Here is a 10,610-nt window from a genome sequence, read left to right as displayed (position 1 = left end):
GTCCAGTTTTCCCAGCACTACTTATTGAAGAGACTGTCTTTTCTCCATGTATGTTCTTGCCTCCTATGTCATAGATCTGGTGACCAAAGGTGTGTGAGTTTATCTCTGGACTTTTTATCCTGTTCCACTGATCTATATTTCTGTTTTTGTGCCAGTAGCATACTGTTTTGATTACTGTAGCTTTGTATTATAGTCTGAAGTCAGGGAGCCTGATTCCCCTGGAGTAACTTTTGATATAATATTATGTATTTACCTCTGTATTCATAAGTGAGATGAGCCTGGAGAGTTTTCCTTTTTTTTTTTTTTTTGTGCCCTGTGTTCTTTAAAAATTTCAAATGACTCATTTGTAAAACTATCTGGACACAAATTTTGAGTACATAGTTTTTATAATGCTTTTAATTTCTAAATAATAATAGCTGCCATTTATAGGATGCTTATTACTTTGTGACAAAAGCTAGAATAACTGCTTCTCATACTGCATCTTATTTCATTCACAGAAGTAGGTATCATTTATATTTATCTATCTAATCCTGAGAATTAGTTATTATTGCTCTCATCTTACAGGCAAGAAAACAGAGGCTTTGAGAGGTTAAATAACTAGACCCAACTCATGCAGAGGATGAACTGGGATGTGAACCCAAGCTGTCTGACTCCAAGTTCTCTGCCCCTAGCAGCTAGAGGGGAACTGAACTTGGATCCCAAATTGCTTTCTTGTTATTTTGCTTTGGTTTTAGTCTGTTTAAGTTTTCTGTGCCTTATGGAATCCATTTTGTTAATTATATTTTTCTAGGAAATCAATAATTTTATTGATATTTCACAAAAAGAAAATCTCAGGAGTCTCACAATTTTTGACCTTCTCTGTTTCTGTGGTTATATTCATTATTAGTTTGGTGTATTTATGTTTCCTCCTTTTCTTGATTCTTCAAAACTGCATATTCAATTAGGTGAGAAAAAGTCTAGTAATATGAAGGAGGCTGGATGATATTAGAAAATGGAAAGAAGTATTTTTTTCTTTCAAAATATTCCATTTCCATCCAACTATGCTTCCCTTTCCCCTCCTCCAGTCTTTAAAGAACAGAATGCTGAGGGCTAGAAAGAGCCTTAGGAGTACTGTCAAGTGCTGGGCCTAGAAAGGACTTCTACCTGTCCCAGGTCACACAGTTGGCAAGTGACAGAGCCAGGAGGAGGAGCCTGGCTCTCATCTCCCTGTCTTGTTCTCTTATAGCTCAAATTCTTCATTTTAAAGACAATAAGCTAATGAAGCCTGCCAAAAAATCTTTTTAAACACTTCATAAAAAATACCTTTAGGGCTTCCCTGGTGGCGCAGTGGTTGAGAGTCCGCCTGACGATGCAGGGGACACGGGTTCGTGCCCCGGTCCGGGAAGATCCCACATGCCACAGAGCAGCTGGGCCCGTGAGCCGTGGCCGCTGAGCTTGCGCATCTGGAGCCTGTACTCCGCAACGGGAGAGGCCACAACAGTGAGAGGCCCGCATACCGCAAAAAAAAAAAAAAAAAAAAACCTTTAAAGCTACTTAATTTTGAAAGATTGATCAAGTCAGCTTAGCAATATTGATTAGGATTACTTTAATCCATATGATTTTCACATAAGTCATCTTCTGTTGTGTACCCTTTCCAGAATATATCTAACCAAAGAAAGCAGGCCTCATACAGGAAAAGCTGTGTTTTTATTATTTCACCTCTTTTGTTATGCTGTACCTACTAGAAAGGCCACAAGAGAGCTCCTTTATCAGGAGAAGGGGAAACAAGAAAATGGAATTCAGCCCTAACTGGAAGGCTCAGGGTTTCCACCAGGTCTGAAGTAAGCGGAAGAAATGTTCTTAGTCCTCTGCTCATGTGTGGTTTGGAGGCAGCTGGCAAGACACTGCACTAATGTGGGGCTGGGTATCCAAACCTGAAAGAGGGCAGGGCAGGACAGTCCCATCTTGATGATGGAATGAAGTATATGAAACTCTCACATGGTCCAGGCATTTTTTCTGAACATAGTTACTTCAAATTGCTCATTTCCCGGTTGTTTGGTGCATGTGTGTGTGTGTGTGTGTGTGTGTGTGTGTGCACAAATGAGCAGATGTTTCTGCCGACTGTCTGATCAGCAATCTGCAATTAGGCCCTAAGGAACAACCTGCTCATTGCGGTTGGGGGCCATTAGCCACTTAAATAATGATATCTGTCATCATTTTCATACCTCATCCTGCCCAGATTTTATCTTCAAACTGTACTCAAAATGAATGCCTAAGTTTCCAAAAATAGACAGACCCAATTTTAATAGCTCAACTCTAGTCATCATCTTGGTGCAGTGTTTTAGGGTTGAATGATACCTAATAATTACTGAGTGCTTCCCACATGTCTGCCATTGTATTTAGGTCTTTATAAACATAACTCCCCAAGCCCACACAAGAACTCTGTGAGGTACATACTATCATTGTCCCCATTTTACAGGTACAGAAACTGAGACACTGAGAAGTTCAATAATTCACACCTAGAAGGGAACAGAACTTAGATCCATATTGAGATGTTTGACTTTTATGCTATATATTGACACAGGTACTGTGTGTCATTTGGCTAGTAAGGTGCTTACAGTATATTAAAATGATAGAAGGAAGTATAGGCAACATAGTTTTGTATAAAGAGACAAAATAAGATATTGTTGTTGTTGTTTTAATTTACTTTTGGCCGCGTTGGGTCTTCGTTGCTGCGTGCGGGCTTTTCTCTGGTTGCGGCGAGTGGGGCCTACTCTTCATTGCGGTGCGCGGGCTTCTCACTGTGGTGGGTTCTCTTGTTGCGGAGCATGGGCTCTAGGCACGTGGGCTCAGTAGTTGTGGCTCGCTTGCCCTAGAGCGCAGGCTCAGTAGTTGTGGCACTCGGGCTTAGTTGCTCTGCGGCATGTGGGATCTTCCCAGACCAGGCCTTGAACACATGCCCCCTGCATTGGCAGGCGGATTCTTAACCACTGCGCCATCAGGGAAGCCCAAGATATTGGTTTTAAAATAATGGAACATTGGGCTTCCCTGGCAGCCTCCCTCCCCAGTTCGTGCCTCTCCTCTCTCCCAAGTTGGTCCAGGTTTGATCTTGGATAGCCCCAGTGTGAGAACCACATACAGAAACAGAAATGTCAGGACATTCCACACTGCCCTTATCACTTGGAAATGCTGACTGGGAAAATAAGCCTTACGGGCAATAAAAGCCTTTTCAATGTTTACCATCTGCAGGAGGACAGTGGGCCTTCTTGCGGCCCCATCTTGTGCTGAGTAAACATCATTTCAAAGGCTTTGAAACCATCTTGGCTTTTTCTTGCAGTAAACTCCATATTCAGCACCATTTTTTTTTTGACAATAAAAAAATTTTTTAATTGAAGTGTAGTTGATTTACAGTGTTGTGTTAGTTTCTGGTGCACAACAAAGTGATTCAGAATATATATATATATTCTTTCTCATATTCTTTTCCATTATGGTTTATTACAGGATGTTGAATACAGTTCCCTGTGTTATACACTAGGACCTTGTTGTTTATCTATTTTATATATAGTAATTCATATCTGTTAATCCCAAACTCCTAATTTATCCCTTTTCAGCACCATGTTGATGGAATTGATATGGTAATTTTTAAAATAAACATGCTCATAAGAGTGGAACAGCATCCACAGTCCTGGGTCTAAAGCCCAATGAAGGCACGGAGGGTGTGGGTGAATGTGTGTGCATGTGTGTGTGTGTGACATTGGGCTTCTTCACAGAATCTCCCCCAGTGTGTTTGCTCCTGTTGGACCCCTTTGTGCTTCCAGCAGCAGGTAAGGCTCCGGGAGCAGAGATGAATGGTTGGGGGTGTAGGCTTGGATGTAGGGCTCAAATCCAGGCCTGGATGTACAGCTTCAGACTCCTCCCTCAGCCCTCTAGACCTCACATTGCTCCTTATAAAAGGAGGGTAGTGACATCCAGGTCACAGGATTGTGCAAATCAGGTAGAATGGTGGGTATGCCGGGGGCTCAACCCTGTGGCTGGCAGCGAGCGAGTACCCACCGGTTGGCAGGTGCTAATATTTTTACTGCCTATTTTGTAGATTCAAAAACTGGAATCTGGGGAGAGGAAAGCAAACGGCTCTCTAGCAGCCAAGACGGCCCAGGAGTCCTGACCCACTGCCTCGCCTCCGTGGGTCTCCAGGGCAGTCCCACTCTTGGTGCTGCCTGGACACAAGGTACCCCCAGTGGTTCCTTCCACGTCTCTTCCTGCTGCCCGAGAGAGCCCAAGACTCTCTCGTGACCTGCGACGGCCCTGAGAGGAACTCGTCATGCTGACGGAGTGAGTGGCCCAGGAAGAGCCAGCTCAGGTTCCCATCAGGCTGATGGATGTAGCCAGCTTCCAAGTGTGCACATCACCCTCCCCGGTCCCTAAAGCCTTCCCATTTGAGAGGGAAGAGACCCAAGACACACAGCAACACCCGCAGGCTGCCTCTGGCTTGGGGCAGGGATAGGTTTGCAGCCATCTTGGTACCTCTGCAACCTCTAACCTGATTTTCTCATTTCCCAACAGTGAAATGAAGGTCTGGCACGGAGTAGTGATCGCAGTGGTGTCTCTGGTACTGCAGGCCTGCCTCCTCATAGCCGTCAACTACCTGCTCAGCAGGCACATGGGTAACTGGCTCAACATCCTCTTCCCTCCTGGTTCCCCTCAGGGACCACTCCCGAGCCTGCAGCAAGATGAGCCCCCTTTGGAACCCCCGAATATCACTACTTGAGGAATCCCTGGCCAGATGCCCCTTCACTCCACCAACCTCTAAGCTGGTAATCCCCACCCTGACCCAACCTATCTGCGGTTGGGAATGATGGCTCAGAGTCCTTCCATTACCCACACAAGCTTCTGCCTAGAGACAAGCTGCTGCAATGCTCATGAGGGTGCGCTCACTTAACCTGAGCCTGGTGATTTTCCTTCATCCCTGCCAAGGGACTTAATGTGAAGAAATGGCCTTGAATTACAACAGAAGGGCGAATGGTATGGTTAGACTAAGAAATTCGCTTAAATTCCTGAGCTGATTTGCAGTGGAAAGTAGGAAGCTCGGTCCAGGGAAGACATTACAATTAAGGAAAATAAAACTGCTTTGGCTGTGCTAAGACAAGGGATTGGGCAAGATAGTGTAAGTCTAAGCTACTCTAGTCAGTCATTCATTCAATACAACAGGGAACAAAATAAAAATCCCTGCCCTTATGGACCTTACATTCCATGGGTAACACAGACAACAAACAAGTAAAATGTGTGTTAGGTTATGGTAAGTGCTAGGGAGAAAAAAAAATGAAGCAAGGCAAGGAGATACAAATTGGATGGGGGTCAGCATCCCTGAGATGCTGACACTTGAGTCTAAACCTGAGGGAAGTGAGGAAGTGAGCCACACCTACAAAGGCCATAAGCCAGGAGAGTTTGCTCATAATAGCAGAAGCAAAGGGACCGGGTGGCTGGAGCTGAGGTGGGGCAGGGAGAAGAAGGAGGAGTGAGGCCCAGAAGGCCTTCAGGCTGGGACTTTGGATTTTACTCCAAGTGAGGCGAGGGGCATTGAAGAGTTCTGAGCAGAGGAGTGCTAAGGTTTGAAGAGATCCCTCTGATCAATTTTCCCTAATGAGAGCTGTGCTCACAGGTAGGATGTGCCTGACCTAGCGAACTTTCACTTTTGACTCTTGCCCTGTCTCCTCTAGCCAAGGAAAATGAGCAGATACTGAAAAGGGCCAGGCTCCAGGTCCCCAGGCCCAGCCCTGCCCACTACAGCCCACCTGCTGCCAAGGAGACAAGGGAGACTCGGGCCGAGAGAAGCACCCCTATGCCTAAGCCCCGTTACCCGAGTGAGTACAGGGGTGGGGGGAGAATTTGTCACAAAGCTTACTCTGCTCTGTCTGGACTCCCGGGGAGCCTCCCTGCAGCAGCCCTAGTCTGTCCTGCCCAAACCACTAGCCCAAGGATTCCTCACACCCTCCCTAGTACAGGCCAAGCCAGGCCCCCATTTTCAGAAGGTTGCTCATCCTATCCAGTGGTGCAAATTGCGTTGGGTTTGTGTGGGTCTAAGTTCTTCTCTAGCTTTGGTCATGTGTGAACGGCTGCCGCGGAGGACTGGGGGCTGTCTCTGCTCCTGTCTTTGTGATAGTATGGCATCTTTTCTTCTGTGTGCCCGTTAGTGGTGGAGCCGAGATTTCAACTGCCTCTGTCTGTCCCCAGCCATGGGAATCTGGGCACTTTAATAAATCTGAGTCTTGGTTATGGTTCATGTCTATATCCCCCTCTGGCAAGTGAACCAACAGGGACATCATGTTCTCGTTTTCTCTCTCTTTCAGCTTGGGAGACCCACCAGGTCTCTATTCACACAGTGGAAACTGCCGCTTCCACAGCAAGAGAGTCACTCACCAGAGATTGCTCTTTCCACTGCTTCATCTTTTGGTTGATTTGAGTTTGCTCCGTCCTTCTAAATTTTATCTTTTCAGTTGGAGAAATCTGGTTGTCAGGCTTCCTCGCCACCAAGATAAGGCCTCAATGCATGTGGGAATCAGAAGATGCCATTTGCATGAACTCACAGTCTCAATGGAAGGGGAGAGGCATGGGCCTCGCCACAACCCCTGATCCTGATGCTTCCCTGAAACCTGGTCAGAATCAAAGACTCCATGGTTGGCAGGGACCTCAGAGATCGTTGTCCAACTCTCTGTGTTACAGGGGACAAGACCAGGGCACAATAAGGAATGTAACCTGCCTGGCGTTAGTGACAGGTTTAGATTAGAAGCTATGCCTGTGATTTCTGGGGCCAGAGCTCTTTGCCTTGGGCCACAGCAGCTCAGCATGTCCCACCTACTCCCCTTCCAGGAGATAGCCCTTCCCAAGTACAGTCCAGCCTGGTGGGCTTGGTATTACTTTTAGATGGAGCTGGACAAAGCAGCAATGCCTGGACTCTTGGACATGTTCCTGATTATTTTGGGAGGCTCCCCCCTTTCTCTGTTCTATTCCTTTTTTCTCTTTGGGGGGCTCTGTATCTCTCTTCCCTGCTCCTCTTTGAGTTCCTGGCTCTGCCTCTGTCTTCATCTCATTATCTCTTCCATTGCCTTTATCCTCTCTTTACACCCTTTGGCTTTCTTTAGAAGAACAGTTTCTATTTCACCCTAGATGACAGTGACACGTCCTCAGACAGCTCCAACAGCTCGGACACCTCACCTCCCACCCACCAGGTAATGGACACTCCCAGTGATCCAAGCCCTCCATATGCAGTCTGGGGTCACCGTGGCTCCAGAGATGGGAGTAAGGAAGGAGGTGCTTCTGGAGGCATTACATCATCCTTAGGTGAGGGTGGTTGGGCTTTCATTCCCAGGCCCGTATCAGCACAGAGCATCCTTCATATAAAAATGAAGGTGCTAACAGGAAACCCCTTCCTCCCCATGTCCCAATCACTGACCAAGGTCCACTCTGAGTCCTGACCTCAATTGGATTAAGTCTCCACGTCTTTCTTCCTTAAACCCATTCATTCCCACAGGCACAAGGAGCAATCTTCCTCATTGCCCTGGCCCTGCTCTCAGACACAGTTACCCGGGACCCAGGTTCTTTCCCATCTAGCCTAGGGCGAGCTTCTTTGAGTGAGAGTTGAGTACCTCCTCCAAACATGGTAGAAGTCTTGACCAAATTTCTTTGCTTTTTTCCCCTAAGGCCACCAAGGATGTGAACTACACACAAGTGGTCTTTTCAGCTCCTGAAGGACGAAGAAATGACTCTGTCCTGGACTATGAGAACGTAAAGGAAGCCACAGATTACGTTAATGTCAAACCAAAAAGCCACAAGCCCAGTTTCTGGACTTCTGTGAACCCTGGTGTCTTTGAGCCAGTGGAATACAACTAAGTGGCCATGTGAATTCTAGGCTTTTTAATGGGGTGTAGTTCCTTATGAATTCTTGCACTTATTTTGTAGGGGGACTAGTGTTTGTTTTTTTGTTTTTTTGTTTTTGACAAGGAAATAGGAGAAAAAGTATGCCTGTATGTCAGCAAGGAATATTCAGATTAGGAAGAACTTCCAGGTTAAGTATGAAAACATTGGTGCATGTCAGTAGAGAAAGTGATGAAGTCTCTCTCCATAAAAAATTTTTTAAAGATTTTAATCAACTGTAGTAGAGTTCTGTTTGACAGTCTTATGATTAAATGTCTCTCTGAACTATTTAATTATTGGTAATAAACAACTTCCTTAAAATTTTTAAATAAAACAGCAACCACAGGTTCCTCTTTTCCTTTGGCTTAACCTTGCATGCTGTTCCTTTATCAGTATTGTATCTTGCTGAGTAATCCTGCTCTGCCCTCAGAACTTTAAATAGTGCATTTGGAAAGCTCACCATTACTTAACCTTTGAATCTGCTGTTCTTAGGAAAGAAAGATGACAGAGTAGTAAATGCCAACTAGCATCACAATCTGTTATTCCAAAAAAACTTTCCAAATTCAATCCAATAAAAATCACTATCCATTCTTGGTTTGTGGTTGTTGTTGTTTTTACTTTTACTACCAATTAGTAGTAAAAGAACACTTTCTTAACTTGATTAAGAACAGCTTATCTGAAACCAGCTAATGGCATGATATTTAACTGTAAGGTCCTAGACGCAGTCCTATTAAATCATGAACAAAGTAGGAATGTCCAAAAGCCTGACATTTCTTTACTATCTAACATTGCTCTAGAGATTCTAATCAATGCAATAAAACAGTTAACAAAAATAAGGCTATAACTATGGAAGAGGAGGATAAGTTTGTCATTGTTTGCGATATGCTAGAGAATTAACTGTTTTAAAATTAATAACATGCAGTTAGCAGTGACTAGATAAATATACAACTTATTTTTCCCAACAGCTAATTAAGATACGAAATGAAAAAAAATTGCTCGCATTACCACCTGAACCATCGCTTGCATTACTGTCTGAACCATTGCTCACATTACTGCCTCAAACATTGCCCCCATTGCTCCCATTACTGCCTGAACCATCCTCCCACCCCTGTCCATGGAAAAATTGTCTTCCATGGAAAAATTATCTTCCATGAAACTGGTCCTTTGTTCCAAAAGGGTTGAATACCGCTGTTCTATTCTGTTCCATTGATCTATGTGTCTGCTTTTGTGGCAGTACCACACTGTTTTGATTACTGTAGCTTTGTATTATAGTTTGAAATCAGGGAGTGTGATACTTCCAGGTTTGATCTTCTTTCTCAAGATTGTTTTGGCTATTCAGAGTCTTTTGTGTTTCCATACAAATTTTAGAATTATTTGTTCTAGCTCTGTGACAAATGCCATTGGTATTTTGATAGAGATGGCAATGAGTCTGTAGATTGCCTTGGGTAGTATGGTCATTTTAACAATATTATTTCTTTTTTTTAAAATAAATTTATTTATTTAATTTTTGGCTGCATTGGGTCTTTGATACTGCATGCGGGCTTTCTCTAGTTGCAGCGAGCAGGGGCTACTCTTCATTGCAGTGCACAGGCTTCTCACTGTGGTGGCTTCTCTTGTTGCAGAGCATGGGCTCTAAGCGCACGGGCTTCAGTAGTTGTGGCGCACAGACTTAGTTGCTCCGTGGCATGCGGGGTCTTCCTGGACCAGGGCTCGAACTCGTGTCCACTGTATTGGCAGGCGGATTCTTAACCACTGTGCCCCCAGTGAAGTCCCTAACAATATTATTTCTTTCAATCCATGAGCACAGTATATTTTTCCATCTGTTTGTGTCATCTTCAATTGCTTTCATTAGTGTCTTATCGCTTTCCAAGTACAGGTCTTTTACTTCCTTAGTTATATTTATTTCTAGACATTTTATTCTTTTTGATGCAATTGTAAATGGGATTATTTTCTTAATTTTTCTTTCTGATAGTTTGTTGTTAGTGTATAGAAATGCAACCAATTTCTGCATACTAATTTTGTATCCTTCAACTTTTCCAAACTCATTGACGAGCTCCAGTAGTTTTTTGGTGGCATCTTTAAGATTTTCCATGTGTAATATCATGTCACCTGCAAAGTGACAGTTTTACTTCTTCCTTTCCAATTTGGATTCCTTTTATTTCTTTTTCTGGTCTAACTGCTGTGGCTAGGACTTCCAATACTATGTTGGTTAGAAGTGTTGAGAGTGGGCATCCTTGTCTTGTTTCTGATCTTAGAGGAAATGCTTTCAGCTTTTCAGCATTGAGCATGATGTTAGCTGTGGGCTTGTCATATATGATCTTTATTATGTTGAGGTATGTTCCTTCTATAACCACTTTGTTGAGAATTTTTGTCATAAAGGAATGTTAAATTTTGTCAAAAGGCTTTTCTATATCTATTGAGATGATCAAATGACTTCTTCATTTCATTAATGTGGTGTATCACATTGATTGATTTGTGGATATTGAAAAATCCTCGCATCCCTGAAATAAATTTCACTTGACCACGATGTGTGATCTTTCTAATGTATTGTTAGGTTAGGTTTGCTAGCATTTTATTGAGGAGTTTTTCATCTATGTCTATTGGTGATATTGGCCTGTAATTTACTTTTTTGGTGATATCTTTGGTTTTGGTATCAGAGTGCAGCTGGCCTTGTAGCATGAGTTTGGAAGCATTCCTTTCTCTGCAAATAATTTGAGAAG

General features: G+C 43.7%; 1 protein-coding gene across 1 annotated transcript; it reads left to right on the top strand.

The window, feature by feature from the left end:
• The first annotated feature begins 4,300 nt into the window (after positions 1-4,300).
• RHEX (regulator of hemoglobinization and erythroid cell expansion) lies at positions 4,301-7,866 on the top strand. The gene is made up of 5 exons (XM_060088429.1): positions 4,301-4,311; positions 4,543-4,643; positions 5,697-5,840; positions 7,144-7,205; positions 7,678-7,866. Exons 1-5 carry the CDS (start codon positions 4,301-4,303, stop codon positions 7,864-7,866), a joined length of 507 nt encoding a protein of 168 aa, XP_059944412.1.
• Positions 7,867-10,610: the final 2,744 nt, after the last annotated feature.

Source organism: Mesoplodon densirostris, chromosome 2 (assembly GCF_025265405.1).
Source record: "Mesoplodon densirostris isolate mMesDen1 chromosome 2, mMesDen1 primary haplotype, whole genome shotgun sequence".
NCBI lineage: Eukaryota > Metazoa > Chordata > Mammalia > Artiodactyla > Ziphiidae > Mesoplodon > Mesoplodon densirostris.
The sequence above is the reverse complement of the archived record's forward strand: the minus strand, read 5'-3'. Positions and strand labels throughout refer to the sequence as shown.